The sequence below is a fragment of the Lepidochelys kempii genome, chromosome 1 (assembly GCF_965140285.1).
Source record: "Lepidochelys kempii isolate rLepKem1 chromosome 1, rLepKem1.hap1, whole genome shotgun sequence".
NCBI classification, from domain to species: Eukaryota; Metazoa; Chordata; order Testudines; family Cheloniidae; genus Lepidochelys; species Lepidochelys kempii.
In genome coordinates, this window is record NC_136380.1 from 112,264,465 (window position 1) to 112,290,611 (window position 26,147).

General features: G+C 40.8%; 1 protein-coding gene and 1 long non-coding RNA gene across 2 annotated transcripts; one reads left to right on the top strand and one right to left on the bottom strand.

Annotated features, from left to right (window-relative positions):
• Positions 1-1,866: 1,866 nt before the first annotated feature.
• Positions 1,867-11,418, bottom strand: ATP4B (ATPase H+/K+ transporting subunit beta). The gene is given in 7 exon segments (XM_073327384.1): positions 1,867-2,028; positions 2,208-2,326; positions 5,132-5,192; positions 6,180-6,379; positions 7,220-7,333; positions 8,524-8,652; positions 11,259-11,418. Coding segments are annotated over 7 exon segments (897 nt in total). The 5' UTR covers positions 11,371-11,418.
• Positions 7,161-20,320, top strand: LOC140904976 (uncharacterized). Its single transcript, XR_012156691.2, has 5 exons — positions 7,161-7,388; positions 8,737-8,843; positions 12,881-13,034; positions 19,540-19,655; positions 20,265-20,320. It is a non-coding gene; the product is annotated as an uncharacterized LOC140904976 (long non-coding RNA).
• Positions 20,321-26,147: the final 5,827 nt, after the last annotated feature.

Here is a 26,147-nt window from a genome sequence, read left to right on the forward strand (position 1 = left end):
TGTGATCCTAGTGGTCCTGACTACAAATCTGGGAATGTGAATCTGCATCTACCCAGTTCTTGGGAAACTTGCTCATTGTATTATTCTTTGGGGCAAAACAAGCATCCAAGCTATAGCAACGGTAAACTGTAGTTTTCCCACGAGAGTATGGATTTGTGATGAAGCATTGCCTGATTCAAATATAAAGATTGCAGCAGCTTAGGCTGTTCTAGATATAGCCATGCACAGAGTCCTTCTCTTGCAAGACAGAGGAAGTTTTGTATGCTTGTTGCTAATGGCTGAATGCTCTGTTTACTGATAGTTTACTTAGAGCATGAGTAAGTATTTTGGCTAACAAGAAGGTTCAGTATTTTATAGCTTTGGATGTTATTTTGGGAAAGCTGCAGAGGGGACAGTCCAATGCACAGCCAGACCAAAAGGTTGGTCTACATCCAATCATCCAGAAGAGAGGCAAAAGCTCACTGTTAATATTGAAACACTAAAGGTCCAGGAGAGGAAAATCATAGGTAAGAACAAATTTTATTTCTTGTCCCTGAAATGCAGAGATTTCCAAATATTCCTTAATTTGAGGTTAATGAGGAGCACGGAAAGTCTCTTGATGGCTACGTAAGGAAAGGAGTCTTCACCTCCAGGGTTCTTCAGTAGATTGGTGGTTCCAAGTGACAGGCTATTTGTCTGGCTTTTGCTGTGTCCATTTAAGTTTTTCCTTCTGTGTGTTTTCACGGTTTCTGGAATGTCCAATTAAGTTGGGGATTCAAAAATATCTTTTTGGAACCATTTACTCCCCAAAGTGCCTCTCATCTGTTTAAAATAGCCTGGATTTTACCCCAAATAGTTTTAAAGCATATTGTACTGTGTCTTTTAGAAATCTTATTCTTTTTCATAGCAGTTGTTAGTTTGATTTTTAATATTTGCAAATAATTCTGTATATGAATTACTTTTAACATCTTCAAACATGCTTAATTTTTCAGAATCATTCTAGCTATCCAAAACTCTATGGTTGTAACTTGCAATTAGTTTACAGAAGTAATATACTCTTTGCTCACTTGTGCTTTTACCCCAACTCTGATGGATGTAGTTAGATGCGACATTTTCATTGATTAGTTTTTTATTAAATGGTACACATACAGCAATTGTAAAATGTGTAATACTAAATACTGCTATAAGCTACACAGGCTAATTTTCAAGTCACTTCTTCTGCAGTCATTGATTTGTTGTATCCTAAAACAAACAATATGACTGACTAAACTACAGAATATAATGTGTTAATGCATGATACAGTTAGATTTAAATACACTTTTTGATTTATACATTTTATACTAAGTGGATAAAACTAATGTGTAATGAAATTACATTGCAAGCTAGTATTTCAAAACATCAGGGTATTAATATGTTTTTTGCAGCAATTGAATTGCTTCTACAATGGCTTGGTAAAGAATAATTATTAGTTGTAGCCAGAAAAGTGACTAAAATCGACATCTTGGTACTCTGTTCATGCTTCTCATGAATCATATATGCTCAATTTAGAGGAAAGCCATTTCATACTAGTATTTATGTAGTATTTCATACTAGTATTTCATACTAGTAAGCATCAACATACAGTAGCCATGGAAGAACAAATTCCGTGTACACATCAAGAAACATTACTACCTTGCTTCATGTATTGTAACTTATATCTTGATTTTTAGATGGTTGGATGATATTTCAATACTGATATTTACAAAATGTCTTTTGTGAAACTGATATCTGAGCAAATTTTATATGGAAATCATGGGAAAAAATAAATATAAAATAATGTGGTGACATTCAAGTCACTTTTCATACCACATAAACTTTTCTGAAATGGCTTCATTTGTACCGGTATGCCTAATCTTGTATTCTCATTTTGAACTCCACTTTTCCTTCATACGGATCATGAGGGTTATCTGAGGTAATTCCAGTTCCAATGACTCTGCACACAACGGTAACTTCTGCATTCCTTGTAATGTTGAGAAATTTCACTGCTACCAAAGGATTACTGTAGGTGGGCTGGGATGAAAGAAAGATCTTTTAACCTTCTTTTGAAAACTTGAACTATCAGTTTAGAAATACAACCTATGAATTAAATTTTGGTCAAATTCACATAATTTCACAGAGATGTTTCAAACTGCTGATCTGATAAAAACATAGGGGAACAAAACCACAAATTTGAGTTCAGAAACACATACCTGTGCTTTCTTTCCATAATAAGGGAAATAGTGAAGGTTAAAGGTGCCGTTGACTGGGTAATATTGTAGTTCAAGTGGGCTGAAATCATCATGCTATTTTTGAAGGTAAGAAATCAGATCTGTTAGCACTCAAACTATAAACCAGCACTCAGTTTTCAACAAGATGAAATTCATTAAAGACAAGTGCAAAGCACTACACTTTAAGAAAGAAAAATCAAATGCACAAATACAAATGGGAAATAACTGACTAAACAATAGTATGGCTGAAAAGGATCTGGGAGCTATAGTGTACCATAAACTGAATATGAGCCAACAATGTGGCGAAGTTGCAAAATAGGCTAGTATCACTCTGGAATGTATTAAAAGAATGGTCTATTCAGCACTAGTGAGGCATCAGCTGGAGTACTGTGTCCAGTTCTGGGCCCCACACGTGGGCAAATTGGAAAGAGTACAGAGAAGAGCAACAAACATGATTTCAAGTTGCAGTGGGGGAGGTTTAGATTGGATATTAGGAAAAACTTTTTCACTAAGAGGGTGGTGAAACACTGGAATGCGTTACCTAGGGAGGTGGTAGAATCTCCTTCCTTAGAGGTTTTTAAGGTCAGGCTTGACAAAGCCCTGGCTGGGATGATTTAACTGGGAATTGGTCCTGCTTCGAGCAGGGGGTTGGACTAGATGACCTTCTGGGGTCCCTTCCAACCCTGATATTCTATGATTCTATGATAAAAGATTTAGTAAACCTGACCTGAGGTTAGAAAAACTAGGCACGTTTAGTTGTGAGCAAGGAAGGCTGTGGGGGGGACCGGATAACAGTCTTCAATATGTCAAGGGCTGTTATAAAGAAAACAGTGAGCAATTGTTCTCCATATCCACTGAAGGTAGGACAAGAAGTAATGGGCTTAATCTGCAGCAAGGAAGAGTTAGGTTAGATATCGGAAAAAACTTTCTAATTGTAAGGATAGTTAAGTACTGGGATAGGCTTCAAGGGAGGTTGTAGAATCCCCACCATTGGAGGTTTTTAAGAACATTAGATAAACATCTGTCGGGGATGGTCTCGATAACTTGGTCCTGCCTCAGCCCTGGGGGCTAGACTAGATGACCTCTCAAGGTCCCGTTTAGCCCTATGTTTCGGTGACTGTAGGATTCTAAGCATTTTATAGCTATTAAAACCTAAATAATATGCACAGACCACAGTTGAGCAAGCCATACTTTATCAGCGCAGCACTTGACAACATGCCTAACCTTCAAAGCGTAACAAGAGTTAACCAATTCAAGGGTATCTGCCTGAGTTTTCAGAGAGCCTGAAACAATTGCTCCAAGTTGTGAACTCCCCTGTTCATTTCAGATACCACTGATGATACTTTAAAGAAATGGTTCTCAAAGCCGGTCCGCCACTTTTTCAGGGAAAGTACATGGTGGGCCAGGCCGGTTTGTTTACCTGCTGCATCTGCAGGTTCCGCCGATCGTGGCTCCCGCTGGTCGCGGTTTGCCGCTCCAGCCCAATGGGGGCTGTGGGAAGGGTGGCCAGCACGTCCGTTGGGCTGTGCCACTTTTCGCAGCCCCCATTGGCCTGGAGCGGCGAACCGCAGCCAGTGGAAGCCGCAATCTGCCGAATCTGCAGATGCGGCAGGTAAATAAACCGGTCAGCCTGCCAGGGGCTTTCCCTGAAAAAGCGGTGGACCAGCTTTGAGAACCACTGCTTTAAAAGTCAACTATTTCAGATACTCATGCTACTTAGTTTAATTAGTTTGCTGGTTTTCAAAGTATGGAAGAAAGCGGGGAAATATCATATTATAAACATCTTTGATATCCAATATCGAAAATAAGTAATTTCTTAATCTAAAGAATAAAAAGAATTACAAGCAAATTTTTAAAACCCAATTTAATTTCATTTATTTAAAATTCTAAAATATGGGAAGACCTTAAACAACACATAATAGAGTTAAGTGGGATATGTGATTCGTTTCATTTTCCTGAAGGGAGCCTCGGCTTTCAAAAGTCTGGGAAATGCTGCTATGTGGTATCTGAGAGAGACATGCCCTATAGATTGGAAAGATTCTTTCAGCATGTTGCATATTCTGTATTACAAAATACATAGTTCCCTCCCTTTATGTGAAGCAATTAACTGCTCTGATAGCTGAATGCCAATTTTGTAAATAACTTTTTTCTATTCTGGACACATTTTATTTTTATACATTCTTCCTTAAAGCCTGATCCAAGCTCATTGTCATCAATGGGTTGTGTACCAAGTCCTGTATCACTGAAGGTTAGAAAATTTGCAGTAATATTACTATTTTTATATAGTTACACTGGTGCAAACCTAGAGTAGAGGCACACTGCATAAGTGTTAACCAGAGCTGGAGCTGGTGTGACTTGCCCAAGTAATTTACTATGTGATTTGCACCAGTTAAAAAAACAAACAAACAAGCAAACAAATGAAGCCGGTATAGCTATGACATGAGAAAAGGGTTCCCCCCCCTCTAAATTATAACTAAACAAACCTTTTTCTTAGCTTGAAGTCCAGTATACTAACTTTTTGCCAATAGTAATTTTATAGATGAATAATAAATCCTGGAGGTAAGGTGGTACTAGTGGAGAACTGATAACATTCAAACTTAGTGTGACAAGTGTGTTTGGTTAGTATAATGTCTGATTTGGTTAGCAATATCTGAACAATGTTTTGAAATGAGTTAGAATAAAGAAATTAACTTTCTATTTTCTTACAGTTTCCTGGATCTGAAAGGTATGTGCAGGTAAGACTAAGTCTACTAAAGGAACAATTGGATATTACAGTGAATTTGTAAATTGAAAAGTGTTTCGTTAGGGAAATGATGATTTTCAAAGGTGCAAGAGTATCCATAAATTCTGTTGAAATCCATGATAGCTGTAGTGCTTGGAACCTTTGAAATGTGAGCACTCCGTACTTACTTGAGCTGTACAGCTCACTCTTGGTGCAGTACCATTGCCAGGGAGAAAATTGATAATCTGAAACATAATACATGTTCACATTAGTCACCTCAGAATTATTTATAATGTAAAAACATTGGCAAAAATGATGTATTTAGATTTGCATATTGCTTTGGCTGCCTTTGTCTGGATCTTGGTAAGAATTGTGAAGCTTCGATCATTTTTCTTGTGTGCAATAATAAAAAACACCTTATCATGAAGTATCCTATTTGCAATGTGGACCACCATCGTTTCTTGGCTTTTTTGTCCTTAGTGAGGCTAACTAATATAATTGCATGCGCTCATTTGGAGACTAGTGTTCAACAAGAAGAAATTTCTTAATGCATTAGTAAAATTAAAAAGAAAAGGAGTACTTGTGGCACCTTAGAAACTAACCAAGGTGCCACAAGTATTCCTTTTCTTTTTGCGAATACAGACTAACACGGCTGCTACTCTGAAACCATAAAATTAAAGTTTTTAAAAGTTTTGCTGCCCTCCATGACCTGATACATCAGCATTGGCTTGGGTTGAGTAAACAGGCACATCCTTCTCAGGTGCAAACTGGCAGGATCCCCATCACCAGTAGCAAAGACTGAAGGAAGTAAGCACCACTGGGGAGTGAGAGGCAGGATCTCCCCTTCCTCTCTGCTGAAGCTTGAGCTGGTAAACCCTCTAAACAAGGCCTTACTGGAGAAAGTGGCAGCTTTCTCTGTTCTTCACCTGCAAAAACCAAGTACACAAGCTTTCTCCCACAGCTAGATCTTGCAGACATTAGTTTCCCCACTGTTGCTCAGATTTAATTTATTTGGTACTTGTGATGTCATAATTTTACTAATTCTCCAGTAATCCATAGGATCATCCAGGAAAAAGATAATACCTGAATTTCTAATGCAAAACTGAGTTAGATTCATCAGCAATGGGTGATATAGAAACCACTAGCATGGAAAATTATTCTGATTATTCTTCTATCAAACATTAGTTAACACATCAGTCTTTCTTTTTCAGTACTCTAGGATTGGTACTTACTCTGTTCATTTTTATAATTAAACATGGTTTTCCTTCAGGAAATCCAAAAGTGGAATTTTCCAGGCCAGAGCAGTTTTCAAGCATATCTGATGTGAACTTGCAGGAGTATTTTGTTTTGTTTGGTCCAAGGAATGATTTTTGAAAGAAGTATTTCTCACTTGTGCAGTTGATGTTGGCATGTTGTGCAGTTGTATTATATGCTATATCAGTGTAAAACAAACAAATAATTAATTACCCCATATGCTGGTTTGTGGCACTGAACTATTTCCCTCACAGATTGTAATTTTTAATACCATGATCCAGGGTTTTTTTGTGGGAGAACTAGTTGTATTTCTAGAGAATGGAATCAAATAGTATTAAAAAGGGAAAATAGTTTGTCTGTGAATTATAGAAAGTACAATGTTAAAATGGAGTGAAGGTTGACAGTATATATCAATAATCTAGGATAAATTCCATAATGAGGATGTTAAAATTTATCCTCAAAACAATCATTAGAAATTTAGGAAGTTCAAAGTTAGGGTTTAACTTAAAATAAATTCCAACATATATTAAGGTATTAGGGCACCGAAACAACTTTAAATATGCCCTGTAGTGAAACCAGGCAATAACCACATGACTACAATTAAGGCATATGTGTGAGTGGTCACATATGAGATTAAACTTTTTTCTTTCTTTTTTTCCCACCTCGTAGTGTCACAATATGAAGATCATTCGGGGAGGTGGAGTGAGGGAGGGGCAGCGAATAGGTCTATCATGGTGCTGCATTTCTTGAATCACCTATTTTACATTAATTTGACTCTTAATTTCATTAACAGGTTTACTTGTAAATTTTCAGAAAATTTATTCTATACTGAAAAAATGTACTATTTTATACTCACAGTGCTGTAGTTATGGGAAGATACGCTGTGTTTTCCTTACAAAGCTAGAGACTGAATCTCTATTTTAAGTGCAAAACTCAACTCTTCCTTTACTAGGGAGCAGTGATCTGTGCTTCTATAATGTTATGTTTATATTTAAATAAATCTTATTTCTTTTCATACCCGAAAGAAATTTGTGAAGAGTTGTTACATATTTCTCCCAGGAGTTTTTGTCAGAGATGTTGTAATAAATTTCTAATCCTCCTTCACCATAGACATCCGGTCGTAACGTCACCCCTGTATTTAAAAAAGGAAAAATGAAGAAAAGAGAAGTGTTTCAGGTATTGATCAGGTATTGATTTAGACTAACTACAGATGTGACACTGAAATGAAAGCTGTCAGTAGAACTCCACTGAGCCCACAGTCACTGTTGGAAGTGATTTTAATCATCCTGCACAGGAGTGATAGCAATCTTCGGAGGATGTATTCAAAAATCTATGCTACTTGTGAAATGCTTTCTTTTCAAGTATGTCTCCCTTATTTTCAGAATGCCCTAAAATGCAAGTGCCTCTGATGTCATATTGCATTTATTCTGTATTTCCCCCCAGCACTTGTTAAAAATAGTGGGTATAACTATCATATCAAATCTAAAAGCCAAAGTATGTTTCTCTGTGAAATGACTTTCCAACATGCCAATTTAATGTTTGACAGTAATTATTTTGCCAGTAAACTTATTAAATGTTGAGAGAGGGTATTTGACCACAGATAAGTAGTAGTATTTGTAGGGTTACACATCTAAGTGTTGTTTTCCCATCCCCAGTTTAAAAATCCTAATTAGGAGCAGCTGTATAGCTACATAAATTCTCTAGTGATTGGCTTAACAGATTTTTTTTTTTGCCGCTCCCTCTCCCATCTATTCACATTTTCAAGTCCTAATCTTTATTGCTAACTCCATGTTTCTTTGTCCACCTTATTTTTACTTTTTACTTTATGTCTTACTTTTTTTTGTCATTTTTCTTTTCATCTTTTGTTCTCTCCCTTTCTATATCACTTCACTTCCATGGTTCTGTTTCTATAAATCTCACATTACTTCTGTTTTTTTCTGAGTGTGCAGTGTCTGAAGAGACTTGAAGGTGCCGCTGTCAAGGACTGGAGAGCTTAGTCCTGTCTTATTTAGGAAATAAGGGCCCATTTACAACGCTTCTGTGGGAAAACCCATAGAAAGGGAGGAAATTTCCCTGAAGTTCCTCTTGCAATTTCCCCTGATTTATTCACTGAGAGGGCAGGTTTAAATAGGTGACAGGGCCTGCTCACAAACCCATTAGAACCTCTGAGAGCCAGAGGATGTCAGGACCCTGATCCTGTGCCCCTGCTTTTTGTCCTCAGCACCCTGACCATTCCTCTACACAGGAACTGGTGTTGTGAGAAATGAGTGATTTAGATACATCAACCATACGGTATGAAATGGACAGAATTTATGACTATACCTGGTGATTTTAATCGATCTTGATAGTCTGGTGTATATGGATTGATTGTCCTCATTAAGGAATATATGGCGAGTGAAAACAGCCCAGTCATCACTATGTAGAAAGCAACGTAGTACAGACTGATCCACACTGTAGGGAAAATGTATGATTAACAATATCAGGTTAAAGTGAATATTGTGAGTAAGTCCCTCCCTGCTGTGTTTTTGTTTTTAGTAGATGCTGTCATGACTAAAAAGCTTGAAAGGAGTAGGAAAGTGGAGAGGCAAAGTAATCCAATGGACGGAATCTTTGTTTGAACTTGACTTCAGTGGGAATTGAAGGTACTCGGCATCTTCTAGAATTGTGCCTTAAATTTGGTGTTTTGAGTCTTATCTATTAATTTAAAAAAACTTTTTTTCTGGAGAATGTTGTAAATTTGTTCCATTTTATAAGGAACATAGTGAAGGTGTGGAGTAACATACCACTGGATATTATTTATTGACTGATAGTTTCTTTCTGCTCATACATAAATTTGGATAGCTTGAAAGAAGGGGCTAAAGGCTACCCATTACACAAAAGTTCATTACTTTTTTTACGTAACTGGTGATCAGCACAGATTATAAATTGAAAAATCAGTGCAGCTTCTTGGCATGACTATTTTTGCATGTTCACTCTTCTTATCTGCTCGTTCCATATGAAGGATATAAAACAGTCCTGATGAATTTCACTGACAACACCAGTCTGCTAAAAATATGACTTGGACACAAATCCCATTTACACTTATTTCACACTTTATCATCGGAACTTCTCCGGTAAATCCCTTCTCACTGCCACCTGATTTACAATGGTGTGAGATTAGAACCAGGCTCTGTTTCTTCATACATGTCTGTAAAATACCTAGCACACTGTTAGTTCTATATAAGTAATTAATAAAACAATCCACATGGACTAAGTGGGGGAAAAAAACTCACTAATTTTTATCATATAACCCCTGCACCCACCAACATTAGGAAAGGTTAATTTTAAGTAGATTTTCTTTTACGTTTTAAAAATTGCTGTTAAGATCCATTATATCAAATTTCAGCTCAGAAAAACATCTTACAGGCAAATCTGTTATCTCAGGAAAGGAGTGGGGAAGGGAGAGAGTAACCTGCAACTGCCATTAGTATCTGTAGGACAAGAAACCTTTTTAAAATCAATCAGAGGACAGCTTCTTTGAATGTAGACCATGAAACATATTGTTGTTGCAAAGGCAGGGTTGGTTATGGATGGATTGATGGGTTGAGCTGAAACGTGCATCAGTGTGCTGGGATAAAACAGCAGATTTACTAAACAGAAATTAAATCAGAAAAATCATTTTGGAAAGGCAAATTATATTTCCAGTTATTTGGATCTCAATTTTATCCCCACTTGCTTCCCAGATGGGCCTGAAGAGAAAAAAACAGATCCTGTTTCATAGAATCATAGAATATCAGGGTTAGAAGGGACCTCAGGAGGTCATCTAGTCCAATCCCCTGCTCAAAGCAGGACCAATCCCCAACTAAATCATCCCAGCCAGGGCTTTGTCAAGCCTGACTTTAAAGACTTCTAAGGAAGGAGATTCCACCACCTCCCTAGGTAACGCATTCCAGTGTTTCACCACCCTCCTAGTGAAAAAGTTTTTCCTAATATCCAACCTAAACCTCCCCCACTGCAACTTGAGACCATTACTCTTTGTTCTGTCATCTGCTACCACTGAGAACAGTCTAGATCCTGTGTTATCCTGATATTTTTATAGGTATTAGTTCCAGTTCCTGTAGTCCTGAGCATCCAAAACAACCAATTAAAGTCAAAAGGAGTTTTGGGTACACAAAAACTGCAAGGTCAGGCCCCCTCTAGTTAATCCTGGTATCAGAATCATGTCATAACTATAACACGTAGATATTAATAATTAATAATTATCTTAATTTGCATCCTGGACAATAATTTGAACCAGAATGGTTTAAAACGATTCTCATACTTGAGGAAAATACTTGGATCAGTTTTTCTTTATTAAAATGGCCTATCTGGTTATATAGCCAATTGTTAATATTTATCCTAAGTGTGATTGCCTTGGATATGGTGTCTCTAAACTGGTCAGAAATGTTAGAAGTCCTGGCTAAAGACAGCTCAGCTGTATGCAGTCTGGCTTTGGTAGAAATTCTGAAAAACACTGACTTGCCATAGTTTATTTTAATAATTATTTATCAGTTTCACAAATCATGGAATCATGTGCATTAGATATGGAAGTCAAAGGGGATTTTGCCATTGACTTCAGTGGATGCAGCATTAAAAACCTTAGTTCTTTTAATCTTTCCATATAAATCAACCCTGCCAGCACCTTAATCATTTTGGTTGCTCTTCTCTGTGCTTACTCCATTTTTCCAAGTGATTTGTTCATTGTGTTGTTTTAAATCATTCTTAAAGCTACACATTTCATCCTAATGGTTTTTCAGGAATTTTAGTTATGGCAAAAAAATCCTTGAATATGTGAAACAAGAGATTCCAAATCTCCTCATTCAATAACTTCACAATCAGAAACATTTCAGGAAATGAACTCATGCTTTAACAAAATCTGTCATCAACCCCTGGGATGACTCACAAGCATGCCATGAAAACAACATTCATCATCTCATCCTATCAAATTAATGAGGAAAAAACAAAAAATCATGCAGCTTTCTAACTGTACTAGAAAGAAAAAAATATTCTTGTTTTTGTAGACTTATGTGACCACATACCCCAATTAATCAAGGTCCTTCCCATTAACTGCCCTGTATCTGGATTCCAGACGAAACGGTTGAAATTTTCCATCCGTTGGCTGCAGGTCTTCTTTTCATTTAAAGCTGCCATTTTCTCCAAATAAAATAAAATAAAATAAAATCCCAAACACACAGACAACTCCCCAAAACCCAAAGAACACGAGAAACCAAGAAATTCAACTGATGCCCAAACAGCTGGTCAAGAAGAATACTCTGCTTTTTATACTTTTCTTCCCTGAAGGTCAAACAGATTACACCCGATATCATTGAAACTACCTAATGGCAAAATGTTGTCCTGTATAAACATTGCTGATAAAGTACAATGTTCAGGTTGGCAAAGAAAAATTAGTTGCTATCACATGTCCTTCTATTTTCTCTTTAATACCTCCGTAGATCTCCAGTGTTACACATTTTGTACAGCACCTTTAGAGCTTGTGATGCATTCAGCTTGATAACTTTATCTGCTTTGATAACAGCTAAGGAGAACTGCTTCCCTGCATTTTTTCTTTTTTAAATAATCTACAAAGATTGGATCAAATTCCACCCTTACAGCACATGAAAGCCCAATCAGATCCTTGGGGTTGCATGGGGAATAAGTTGTAGCAGAGTTTGGTCAGTTATCCATCCAGTTTGCCACCTTTCACAAGTAGACGGGGAATTTCTCCCTGCTTTCTACTGGAAGAGTTGTTATCATGCACTCTCTGATTATATTAACTTTGGCCACACTTAGGACACTAGTCTCGTTCACTTCATATCCCTGTTTCATTCACTGTACACCACCATACCAAATGAAGCAATGGTCCTACGGGAAAAAATGCTGTGTAATAAAGGACAGTATTGTAATACATGTGTATAATGAAGCAGAGGTAAGATTGTGTGGGCAACCTTAGCTTTATCTTTCCTGTCTTTTGATTGTTTTACTTCACAACCTGAGGCTCTGATCCCTCGAAGATATTTGCTTCTCTTTATACACTGTGAGTAGTCCAGCTGAAATCAATAGTTGTGTAAGTCTCTGTAGGATCAGGACCATAATGTACTTTTGCGTAGGTTTTTTTCAGAAAAAAAGAAAGGATGTACACTTAGGATTCAATCCATTTTAAAAAGAGTGGGTTATGCACACTAGCACATAAAGAAATAATGGTTCAGAATTTAGATTAAGATCCTAGAGCTCTTGACTCACTATGCTTTTAACCACACTGCCATGCTTCAGCTTTATTAATCCATGTTAACCTACTGTCAGAAATATCTAGGGTTAAATTCAGGTCTCATGGAAGTTAACAGCAAAACTTTCTAAGAATTCAGTGACACCAAGTTTTCACTCCTAATGCATAGCTGTACCTGGTGTGTCTTGATTTGCATTCATTTCAAAGGATATTGTATAGGAAAAAACTTCAAAAAGAACTGATATTTTCTTTTGATTATTCAAATAATTGAGACAGTTGCTACTGACTTTAACATTTGGAGTAACAAAACAGTTAAGGCTTTCAACTAAATAATGCTGGGTTCCTGGATACAGCTTGTGAGATTTTGTGCATTTCTATTGGATTTGATCTGCCAGAAGAGTACTTTAATAACTTAATATTTTATTACTTGTTTTACAGTGATAAAGTATGAGTAGGGCCAAATAGAACAACAAGAAAATCAGAGACATTTGAGGAGTTTCTATTTACTTTCCATAGAAAGAGGGGGAAGACAAGCAAGAAGCTCATTCCAGTAATCACATAATTTAACAACAAATCTTCAACTGAATAAATGGTGAGTTATGAGTTTTTGAAACATTACAGAAAATAAGACAAGGAGATCTGGCAATGGATTTATTGTGAGGAAAATCAAATAACTACTGAGAGTCTAAAAGGAATGCCAAGGTTCTTGCAAAATTCCAATTTCAGAGATAAGGTGAAAAAAATTTAAGGGAGAAAGCGCTTACTAAGGGAAGGAAAGTAGCAGGTCCTAAAAACATTTCAGTTTTGTCCATATCTAATATCAGACATTCAGGTGCATCTAGAAGACAGTAAGCAGATGTTTAGTTCTGCTTCAGTGCAGGGGACTGGGCTAGAAGACCTACTGAGGTCCCTTCCCGTCTTATATTTCGATGACTCTTTTATATTAACTTTATAATTCATGTTTATATACTTGCGGTTTGAGCTTATAGAAGGTGTTAGGGTGGGGGAATGTGCTGAAGAAGTTGAGGGGGTTTTCAAGGCAAGAAGGATGGGGCAACAAGGGGAAAGAGATTGGGGAAGTACGGAGGTGGAGGGACGGCATGGGGGAAGAGGAAGGCAGGGGATGTGGGGAAAGGGAAAAGCGGGACAAGATGAGAGAGAGGAAGTCGTAGGTGATAGGAAGGGCCAAAATCGCTGTTCATGTATCTCAGCAGCCTGGATTGGTCTGGGCTCCATTGCTCCATAGGGGGTACAACTATGTACTCAGCTCTGATGCAGCTTTCCATGAAGTGTTGCAGGGAGGAGAGCCACCTCTCGCATTTCCAGCACATGGGCCATCAAGCTGCAGGGCTTTGAGGACCCTCATCAGTAAGAGGTGGCAAGACAACAGGGTCTCCCACTAGCACAAATTTTAAAAAGTGGTATTGAAACCCTCAAATTTCTACAGAGCAACAGGGAGCTGCACAGCCCCCTGATGATCACTTTGGAGTACATCAGTGCCAAGCTAACTCACAGGTCTTGTATAATCACAAACAAATGGTTCATGTTGATCTATCCATTTAGGAATGTTGTCAAATGTTTCATTAATTCCCCAGCACAAATAGAGAGCCAAAGGCACTTAATCTTGCTAATACACAATTTAATAAATCCTTTCCACAGCCAGTTCACTACCATGAAATCCGTTTGGAATCTCTACTACACACGACCTATAAACTTCTTGAACATAAATCCTCAAAAGAATAGACCCTTTTCCTGAGCCAATTATCCCTGTCAAACAGGCAGGCTTCCGGCCAAAACATAGTTGTTGTGACCAAGTTCTGGCACTCACAACTCACACTGAAGCTGGCTGTCAGAAAAAAATAAAGGCTGGTGCAGTATTGGTTGACCTGCCATATGCATATGACACTGTCTAGATTTAAGGGCCTGATGCTGAAACTTGCTAAAAGTATACCTTCCTACCAAACACTTTGCTTGCTGTGGACTATGCTGAGTGACAGATGCCTATGGACAGGTTTCAGAGTAGCAGCTGTGTTAGTCTGTACCCGCAAAAAGAAAAGGAGTACTTGTGGCACCTTAGAGACTAACACATTTATTTGAGCGTAAGCTTTCATGAGCTACAGCTCACTTCATCGAATGCATGCAGTGGAAAATACAATGGGGAGATTTTATATACACAGAACATGAAACAATGGGTGTTACCATACACACTGTAACGAGAGTGATCAGGTAAGGTGAGCCATTACCAGCAGGAGAGAAAAAAAACCCTTTTGTAGTGATAATCAAGGTGGGCCATTTCCAGCAGTTGACAAGAATGTGTGAGGAACGGGGGGTGGGGGGGTAGAAATAAACACGGGGTAATAGTTTCACTTTGTGTAATGACACATCCACTCCCAGTCTTTATTCAAGCCTAATATAATGGTGTCCAGTTTGCAAATTAATTCTAATTCAGCACTCTCTTGTTGGAGTCTGGTTTTGAAGTTTTTTTGTTGTAATATTGCCACTTTTAGGTCTGTAATCGAGTGACCAGAGAGATTGAAGTGTTCTCTGACTGGTTTTTGAATGTTACAATTCTTGACGTCTGATTTGTGTACATTTCCGGTTTGGCCAAAGTACATGGCAGAGGGGCATTGCTGGCACATGATGGCATATATCACATTGGTAGATGTGCAGGTGAACGAGCCTCTGATAGTGTGGCTGATGTGATTAGGCCCTATGATGGTGTCCCCTGAATAGATATGTGGACACAGTTGGCAACGGGCTTTGTTGCAAGGATAGGTTCCTGGGTTAGCATTTTTGTTTTGTGGTGTGTGGTTGCTGGTGAATATTTGCTTCAGGTTGAGGGGCTGTCTGTGAGCAAGGACTGGCCTGTCTCCCAAGATCTGAGAGAGTGATGGGTCATCCTTCAGGATAGGCTGTAGATCCTTGATGATGCGCTGGAGAGGTTGCACCATCATAGGGCCAAATCACATCAGCCACACTATCAGAGGCTCGTTCACCTGCACATCTACCAATGTGATATATGTCATCATGTGCCAGCAATGCCCCTCTGCCATGTACATTGGTCAAACTGGACAGTCTCTACGTAAAAGAATAAATGGACACAAATCAGACGTCAAGAATTATAACATTCAAAAACCAGTCGGAGAACACTTCAATCTCTCTGGTCACTCGATTACAGATCTAAAAGTGGCAATTCTTCAACAAAAAAATCTTCAGAACCAGAGTCCAACGAGAGACTGCTGAATTGGAATTAATTTGCAAACTGGACACCATTAAATAAAGCTTGAATAAAGACTGGGAGTGGATGTATCATTACACAAAGTAAAACTATTTACCCATGTTTATTTTTCCCCCCTACTGTTCCTCACGAGTTCTTTGTCAACTGCTGGAAATGGCCCATCTTGATTATCACTACACAAGGTTTTTTTTTCTCTCCTGCTGGTAATAGCTCACCTTACTTGATCACTCTCGTTACAGTGTGTATGATAACACCCATTGTTTCATGTTCTTTGTGTATATAAAATCCCCCTACTGTATTTTCCACTGCATGCATCTAATGAAGTGAGCTGTAGCTCATGAAAGCTTATGGTCATGAAAGCTTATGCTCAAATAAATGTGTTAGTCTCTAAGGTGCCACAAGTACTCCTTTTCTTTTTGCAAATGGGTGTATCTGGGTAATAAGACCAGCTTTCTCCATACCATAAGCAACAGGCAACCACAAGGCTCTGTACTCACGCCAGCCCTTTTTAATATTTACATAAGTGACATGCCTCCAACTAAATAATGAAAATTTGGATATGCGGATGACCTTGCCATGACAATACAAGCACCAAACCTTTATGACATTGAGAAAGCATCAACTGAGGACTTCCAATCTATGGAACAATACTTCAAAAAATGGAGGCTCAAACCAAACCCTGGAAAAACCATCATAAGCGGATTTCATCTTGGTAATAGGAGTGCCAAAAACACACTGAAAGTAGCTTTCTGTGGTTAAAATGTGAGACATGATTACATTCCAACAGTTCTGAGAGTGCAACTCGACCGCACCCTCACCTTCCATGAGAAAGTAGCTGCAAAGATAAAAATGAGAGCCAACATAATCCAGAAATTAGCAGGTACAACCTGGGGTGCATTGGCATCAGTGTTTGCGAACATCTGCAATAGCACTTGTATATTTGGTAACTGAATATTGTGCACTGGTATGGAACAGATGAAACCATGCGCTTGTGGATACACAGCTGAATACAGTGATGAGGTGCATCCCTGGAACCCTTAAGTCGACTCCAACACCATGGCTACCTGTTCTGTCTAACATTCTCCCCTCCCCACTGCCGATACGTCGAACTGCTGCAACATTCTGCAAAGCTCAGAGAATCAGGAAAACAGATTTCTTCCTATCCACCAAGACCTTGACAGTGCTCCCCACCCCAGTGTCTTCAATCCCGCAAGTCTTTCTGGGAACATTCATTTAGGCTCATGCAATCAGGCTATGATCAGAAGGAGGCTTGGAAAGCAGCTTGGGCTAAAGAAGACTGAGAAAATAAGCACCCATTGCTGGATCCCATGCACAAGCTTTCTTCTTGGTCACCTCTGAACTAGATCTGAACCAACCATGGTAGATGCGGACATCTAATGCACAAATGGAAAATCGAGGACTCCCCGGCATGCGAGTGTGGCTCCCCATGACAGACCATTGAACATATCACCACCTTCTGCCCTATTTATAGACATGAAGAAGGCATTACAGCAATAAATTCTGCGGCTCCTGATGTAGCCATTTGGCTTGATCAACTTCAGATGAAATTGCAGTTGCTGCTCAACACCAGCCACATGAAAGAAGAAGAAGAATTTGGAATGAGATGTCCATTTACCTCCCATACTGGGTGCTTTTGCGTTCAGTCATTTGATGAGAATTGATATTCATTTCCCAAAAGTTAATAAAATATAAGCTTGATGCAGAAAACATAACTCAAATAAGTAAGTTAGTCACAGTCACTGGAGAAGTTCATAAGTGCAGGTAGGACAGACATAATGGGGAACTAAACTCGATGTAAATCAGAACAGCTACTCAATTCACTGCAGGCTATTTTTAAAATGTTGTGCTTCTTGGGGTTTTGCAAACAGAGGCATTTTCTCACCCACCTTGGCATGGAATTGTGCTGGAAACATCATAAAATATTTGAGCCTTTGCTGCTTGGCAAGTTCCCTGGCTCTTTTAAAGGCTGGTCTCTGTTCAGCCACATCTTTTGCAAAACCTTGAAAACTTGTGGCATTGCCCAAGCCGTTCTTATTTCCCCCGCCAGCTAGATGCATTAGTTTTTCTTTTACAATAAATCTGAGATGTTTGACAACCTGTCCTTGAGGTTTGGCGTTTGAATCTGGTTTAGGAGCTAGAGACCTGTGGGCTCTCCAGAAGTAAGGGGAAATGTAGAATTGTTCCTCTGTTGTCTTTATAAACAAACTAATAGATTGTACTGAAACAAGCATGACACCGAGACACCAGAATATTGCTGTGATCCACCCGCACGTTGTCACTCCATTTTTAACTAATTCCAAGACCACGGTGAGAATTCCTAGAGGCAAGTACATTTTGCACGTTCTTCAGTGTTATCCAGATGACCTAGCTTCTAGTGGGCACATTCTTGGCTGATAAAGAAATAGAGTGAGAGACCTTGAAATGTTTCAGAGTAGCAGCCATGTTAGTCTGTATTCGCAAAAAGAAAAGGAGTACTAGTGGCACCTTAGAGACTAACCAATTTATTTGAGCATAAGCTTTCGTGAGCTACAGCTCACTTCATCAGATGCATTCAGTGGAAAATACAGTGAGGAGATTTATATACACACAGAACATGGAAAAAATGGGTGTTATCATACACACTGTAAGGAGAGTGATCACTTAAGATGAGCTATTACCAGCAGGAGAGCGGGGTGTGGGGAGGGGAGGGAGAAAACCTTTGTAGTGATAATCAAGGTGGGCCAACTTCTGTCTTTCCAAGACCTCTGAATTGCACTATTTAAAGTTAGTAGCTGTCTTCAAGCCACTGGCATCTGTTCTATAACACATTCATTGAACTTCAACACACCAAATAAATAGTTTTATTTAAAACCTTGTTATGCATGTGAGGTGCCATTCTTTTTTCATTCCAATTTATGCTGACTGGCAGATTACTTCGATAATAACAGGGGGTATTTCCTATTGATAACATAATAATAACATACTGTCCATAGGAAAACGTTGATTTTTTTGTTGTTGTTGTTGTTGTTGTTAATTTTTTTTGGTTGGGAAAATTGAAAAGAAACCTGTGGTTTTGGGTTGGGTTGACCCAAATCAAAGTGTTTCCATTTATCAAACAAAACCACAGGGTTTCATTTCAGGTCAGTTTGACATTAATCCGCATTTGTCTGAGTAGCTATTCAGGTGCCTGATGCCCCCATTCCATTATATGAGCAGGGCTACCTGCCAGGCTACATCTCCTACGATGAACCGTGGTGGCTCAGCCAAAGGGATGTCCTGACAGGGAGCCAGGAGCCAAAAAGCTGTTGGAGGCTGGGCAGTGGGGCTCCCAGCTCTGGAACCTGCGAGATCCCCAGCCTGAACCAAGGTTATCATGGTTTCCAGGCTCCTTGCCGTCAAGCCAGAAGTCAAGCCCCGGTTAGAGGCCAGGCTCCCAGAGCTTCCAGCCTCTCAGCTCCATGGCAGCGCTGTCCTGGAACTGCAGACCCTGGAACCCCAAGTCCCCAGCAGCTAACTGGGTGAGCTGGCAGGAAACCAGGCAGGGTTCCTGAGGATTCTCCCTGTTTGTTTCTGGAAGTCTGTTGCAACCAATACGTTTCTGCAAAACAATTTGGTTTTGTCAAATTGGCATTTTCCGACATAAACCTGTATTGTTAGGAAATTTGTGATCAGCTCTAGATATGAGGCACCTGAGTGACAGTTCCCACAATACATTGTGGCAGTTCATGCAGATACGGTGCACTGTTGAGCTGATTTGAAATGAAACGTTTTGAGTTTTGTAGAATCAAAATGTTTCAGAATTTTTCCTCCTTTGAAACATTTCAATATTTTGACTTTTCTTCCTGGTTTTTCCCCTCAGCTTCGATGTAACCAACATCCAGTTATTGTGGACGCTCTAGAGTGAAGTGTGCTGTGCCTTTTCCTGCCAGACTTCTCTTGGCTTTTCAGGAATTATCAATTCCTCAAGCCTCACCAGTAAGAATAATTGAGTTAAATTTGTGTAGTTAGTTTGAGTTAAATGTGTGTAGTTTTAAAATGCAGTTGTTTACTGAAAAGACACTCTGCAAAGATAGACTTGCAGGTGTCCATGTTTATTGGGACTCAGTAAATGTGGAAATCAGGAGACTCTAAAGGGAGAGTTCAGGTGAGTTTAAATATGTTTTGAATTATCTTTCCTGAATTGTAGTGCTGTTTTGATAAAACTTTTTTACTATTTTGTTTGCAGCTATTGTCCAATATTTGAAAATTATACAGATGGTGCCTGAGTGGCAATAAAACACATCTTGTCCATGGGAGAATATAATCTCCAAAAAGTAAACTAGCTCTTTGGATAATATTTTCAAATCTATATTTATTCATTTGTCCTAAAACATATGTACTATATACTTTGGTCTTCTAAAAAATAATATTAGAGGAAGTTTACAGGATTCTAAGAGAATGCAAGAAGATAAAGCTGCATTGAAGACATCCATTATTAGTGGAGTCAGTGTTCAAGGAGTTCTATAAAACTTCCATTGGGAATCTGGGGATTTTCTAGCTTTCCGTAAATTAACTGCCTCATCATGTGTTTGGGTTTTTTTCCAGAATGCCGGAGGGAGAGATTTGAATCAAATGGATCTATGTTACGGATTTTCCTGAGGGTATGCTGAATTGTGGTGAAATTTGCCACTTTCTTTACTTGGGCATTGGGCGAGGGTATGTATTAATGAACTGGGAGAACGAGTGGGCTTGTACCCTTGCAGGCGGTGGTGGTAAATGTGCAGGGTTATTTGTTATTGGTCAATGAGTTTTTCTGATCATTGGGATCTCCCTGATTCTGGCATTTTGCTTTAGCGTATTTGGAGCCAGTGTGGTGCCCAGCTCCACAGCAGAGTCCCAATTTCCTCCGCCTCCTTGTGCAGAGTTATCATCTTCAGAATAAAGGGCCTTGCTCGGTCAGTGTTGCTCCTTCCTCATAACCATTTCTGAACCATTTGCAGCTCTACCACCTCAGCTGCTCCTGTGGTTCCTGGTGCTGGGCCAGGGCATGTGTGTGTGTGCGTGCGTGCACCAGAGAGGTATTTTGCACGTCACACTCCCTTGTTGTACTCGCAGCTATTTGAGAATAGCCAATGTTTACTGTTCGGTCTGTATGCAATGTCTGTCTTTCTGACCTTGGGCTGGCCACGGAGCTGAAGGACGGCCAAACCAAACATAAAGGTTATGCAGGAATTCTTGGTAAATTTTTCAGGGTTTGTGGGGCCTGGAAGAAGGGAGCCAGCAGTAGACGTAGAAATGCCCCTCAGAACACATTGTTCCACCTTTCAGAGGGTGCAGTGTTCACTCCCCTTTGAGTCCAGCTAGCTCTGTTCTCCTGTGCAGAGAGTGGGTCAGAGCATGGTCCTGTCTCCTCCCTTTCCATCATCCATTATGGGGCAGTTAGCACTGTTAGGACCAATCCTCGGGGGCATGCAAGGACTGCTACAGTGCCCTGCCCCCTGTAGTGGTGCCAGGGGGCTGAGAGAGGCTTCATGTCATGCTCTCTGTCCTGCATATACATACATGGGCCAGGCACAATCTGGCCTCAAAGTTTTATTATTATTTATAAGTAATGGGGATCCCCACTGTATGGAGTCAGATTGTGAAGCTGTATTTGGAAAGGGCTGGATAATGTGACTAAATGTACCTATGCTTTTATAATCAAAGAGGTAGGTAAATGTCCTCTCCCCCCTTCCCATCTCCTTGTCCAGTTTTGTACAACTGGCAAGGTGCATTGGGGTGGTTTACACCTTCCCTGAGGCATCGGGTATTGGCCACCAGCAGAGTCAGGGCACCAGACTTGATGTATCAAAGCTCTGATCCCATATGACATGTTGTCACATTATTCCTGTGGAAAGATAAGATAATACTCTGCATAAATCAATGATGATGCATTTTTACATGCACTGAATAGCCGAGTATTGCTGGATCACTTAAATATACTTTATAAATAATCCCTTATAAAATGTCGTCATCTTTTCCTCAGCAAGCAATATTTCATAATTGAATAGTGCTATACAAGTTCTAAGTATTATTACTATTATTCATTAAAGATAAGGGGCCTAATTGCCCTAGTGGAAGGGACTAAAGGGAAGGAAGGAGCGATTTCTCCACAATCACGCTGCTGGAAGAGGCAAGGTTTGCCCCCAGCCTCAAATAATATGATCTTGGATCAGCCCATGGAAATTCTATAGATCCAGGCATTCACACAGGTAAGGGGGAATCTTCCACATGGAGGTCCCCTGCCTCCTATGGTTCTAGCTCAGCTCCTCAGAAGCATGGCATCAATAGTGAGCACTGCCAGGGTCTCCCCTAGTTGCAGTTGCCCCAGGGAGGCTCCCCTTAAAGGGCTGTGGATGCCCACTGGGGGGCGGGGGCGAGAGGGCATGGAAAAGTCATACAGCCTCATGCTGTGATACCTTTTTGCGTTGATCTCCACAGGGCAGATGAAGGTGATAAAAGTCCTTCCTTTAACTCTGCCCCTGGCCTGCCCACTTTACTCCTGGATTACCCGGTATATGCCGTCACTCTGCTTCCCCTGCAATGCAAACCCATACCACAGAGTGCACTTTGCAGTGTCTGGGAGGAGAGGCAACCCTGTAGTGGAAGAGGAAGAGAAAGAGGTCTGTGCCTGGAGTGCTCCTGGGGAAATTCTGTGCCACTGCAGCACAGCAGAAAAATGCCCCCTACAGATTCTTTTTATTTTCCACAGAAAATCATTTCTGTGAGGAAGCAAAGAGAAGCTGCACCAGTGCTCACTCACCCCTCCCCAGCAGCTCAGATGTGTCTGTTCTGGCAGCGGGGGAGAGGTAAATCACTGGGAGGAGGGGGGGGTCTGGGGATTCCCTGACTGGCCAGGGATGTTAGTCCTGGCTGGGCGGGGGGGGAGGGGGAGGAGGAGGAGGAAGCCAGAGTTCCCTCTCCCCGCTCCTCCTTCCCTTCCCATCCCTGCACAGAGCAGCTGGGGCTGGGTCAGAGAAACCCCCAGAAACTTCCCCTGGCTGCAGGAAGTTCTGCATTGTGTGTGTATGGGGGGGGGGGGGCCTGGCGGAGGGGTGGTCTGGCTGTGGGGGGTGAGGCTCAGTGGTGTGGGGGTTCTGGGTGTGGGGGGTAAGGCTTAGTGGGGTGGGGAGGCTGGATGCATGGGTGTAGGGCAGACAGGGAGAGCAGCTCCCCATACAGTGACCCCCTCCCCGTACCCAAATTCTTACCCCCCCAAGCCTCACCCATTGCATTAGGTCAGGAGCCCCCCCAAACCCAGACCTCCCCACACCCACAAACCCCCACTGAGTCCCCCCCCTGCACCCATTCGCCTACCCCCGAGCCTCACTCCCTGCATCAGGAGCCCCCCCACCCTGCTGAGCCTCACTCCCTGCATCAGGAGCCCACCACACCCAGACTCCGCTCCCTACTGAGCCCCAACCAGCTGTACCTTGACCCCCCCCAAGCCCCACTCCTGCAGTCGCCCCCCCCCACTGAGCCCTAACCACCTTCACCTGGACTCCCTTGCAGAGTCCTATTCCCCCTGCACCCAGAACTCCACACTGAGCCCCAGTGCATCCAGATTCCCCCCCACACACACACCCAGACCCCTCACAAGCTGCCCACACCCAGATTATGCCACACAGAATCCTGGTACTCTTAAGGGAATTCTGTGCCAAAATATTAAAATTTTGCAAAGTTCTGCCTATTTTAATTGTCAAAATAACACAAACACAATAACAATGTAATCACACCATTTTCAATTATTTTGGTCATTTATTTCAAAATACTTGTCAGCAAATAATTGAAAACAGTGTGATTATATTGTTGTTTTGACAAATAAAATAAGCAGAATTTTAAAATATTGTGCATAGAATTATTTGGTGCAGAATTTTCTCAGGAGTAATGGAGGGTCCCCCTCTGCATAGGGACCATGGAGGCATCACTGGGATCTTCTGTTGTTATCAATGAAATTATCCCAGATAGGCTTTGGAGCTGACCGCTGATTGGAGTGAACAAGGGTTTCCAGTTTCTTTTCTTTGGCCAAGGACCATTTTCTCATGGCTGGGTTAAAAGGGCAGCAGCTTAGTGGGTTACATTAGGCCTGCTGTATCTTTGCAATGGAAAAAATAGAAACCTCTGATATTTGAATTCTAAAGGAAAGTGTAGAGTACACTGACTATTAGCAAATGCACCAAAATCTGTGGCGAGAACCTAAAACTGTGAGATCTCCTATTTGTTTGCTTTTTATGTCCATAGTTTTTGCTGTCCCTGTTCTTTTTCTTTTGGATTGTGCTGTGTGTCCTCACAGTCTCCTCCATTCAGCTTGTCCCAACAGGACCTCCTGCATCTGTCAGGTTGACAGGAGAAAATGCACTAACACTTTTCAAGCATGGGGAGCATGATGGTTCTTCTTCTGACCTTAAAGCATCAAGTTTCAGCCTGAGCAGCTCTAGCCAATACAGTGGTAAAAATACCTGCGGCTGGTCTATGCTTTGTGATCCCACTGTTGCTAGCCCCTGAGAAGTTGCTCTGTGGCTACAGCAATACTGTGGGGTTTCAAGTAAAAGCTTGGTGCAGAGGTTAGAAGTGCTGTGATGGCAGTGTGACCAGCCACCTGAGGAAGGCAGTGCCTTCCAGGGGCGCTGGAACAATTTTGATAGTGGGGGCGCGCTGAGAGCCATTGAACCAAACTGTAAACTCTGTATGTAATGGCATCCACTTTAAACCAGGGAATGCGGCAGCACCCCCCTAGTTCCAGCATCTATAGTGCCTTCTGCAAAACAGGAACTCCTCCTCTTCAGAACCTGGTGGGACCCACCTCTCGCACCTGCTCTCCTGGAGTAGTATCTTCTCCTTTCCTTACCTCTCCTTGTTCCTCCTGGCCAAGAGTTGGATGATCCCTCTCTGGAATCAAACAACCCCCCTCTGCTCCTTTTCTGAGAAATTTAAAAATCTTAGTTCTGAAAAAATTTGCCAGATTAAATGTGAAAGTAAATTTTATGGAACCCAGGTAGGTGATGTTGATTCAAGGAGCGGGGACTCTTGTTTCTGAATTGACCCCAGTGGCAGTGCTAACCCATTGGGGATCTTAAGCAAGAATATTACCCCACCCTCCCACATCACATAATAAAAAGCAAATAGGAGACCCCTTGAGCTGCTTAGGGCTCTAAGCAACTGCTTAGCCTGCTTATGCCTAGCACCGGCTCTGATCAAACCAATGCCACGGCATAGTGTTATGGGGCAACGTGCTGCGGCAAGTATTGTCTTTCAGATGAGGTATAACATTGAGGTCCTGACCATCAGTGGCCAATTAAAGATCTGAAGTCACTTTTCACAAAGTGAAAGCTAGCTCTGGTTTCCTAGCTTCATACATTAAAGCCAGAAGGGACCGTTGTGATCATCCTAAACCTAGTCCGACCTCCACATAGCACAGGGCACAGAATTTCATCTAGGAATTCTTGTATCCAGCCTAAGTGTCGTGCCCAAATTCCCGTTTGTGTAATTACATTCTTCCTCCTCCTCAAATGCCCAGTTTAGTTTTGAATGGATCCAGTATTTTTAACTTTGTTATAAACTGTTGTGTAGTGTAGCTTTTAAACAGTTTCTTTCCACTTCAGAGGAGGCTTCTGTTCTGTAATAGGTAAAATGATTCCTGTATAGTGTGGTGGCATTGCTGCAAGTCCATAGTTGAGATTTCTTTGAGATTTGCATTTAAAGCAAGTCTAAAATCCCTCTATTTCACATTGTAATTACTTAATCTAGTCTTCACTTTTTATACAATTATCGTGCTTCAGAAGACACCTGAGCATGCCAGCTGGAGCCAGGGGCCAAGGATCTGGCCCATGTCAGTAAACATGATGAATGAGAAAGCTAGGCACAGAAAGGTAATACGATAAAGTTTTCATTTCATGTTCAAGGTTGTTTGTTGAAGGAACTGATTATTCACTTGCTGGCATGCAGAGCTGGCTTGAAATATGTCTGAGGTAGGTGCATGCTGCCCCCTTATGGCTAATAGGAACAAAAAGCTGCAACACGGCTTGATCTGCCTCTCACATCAGTCTTACCATAGACTTTAATGGGGTTCCTCCTAATTTACACAGCCCGGCTGTAAGTGAAAGGAGAATCGGGCGTTTTATTCTTCATCGTCAGAACTGGAGAGGCTGGGGGAATCTATGCTCCCAATCTTGTGAAATTTTGAAATCTATGCTCCCAAGCTTGTGCTAGAAGTCTGAAAGACAGATGGCTGCATAGGTAGACAGAACATGTAAACAGATTCATTCATTTTTCCTCCCATTGATTGAAAATAAGCCAGTAAAATGGATGGACTCACACAGAGAAGTTTAGTGAACTCAGCAAGTTCTTCTATGGAGCATTACAGGAGAGAGAGCCACAGAAGCACATCAGATTCCAAAATGGAAACTGATGAAGTAGGAGCAAATAATACATTAACTGGAGACGAGGTGA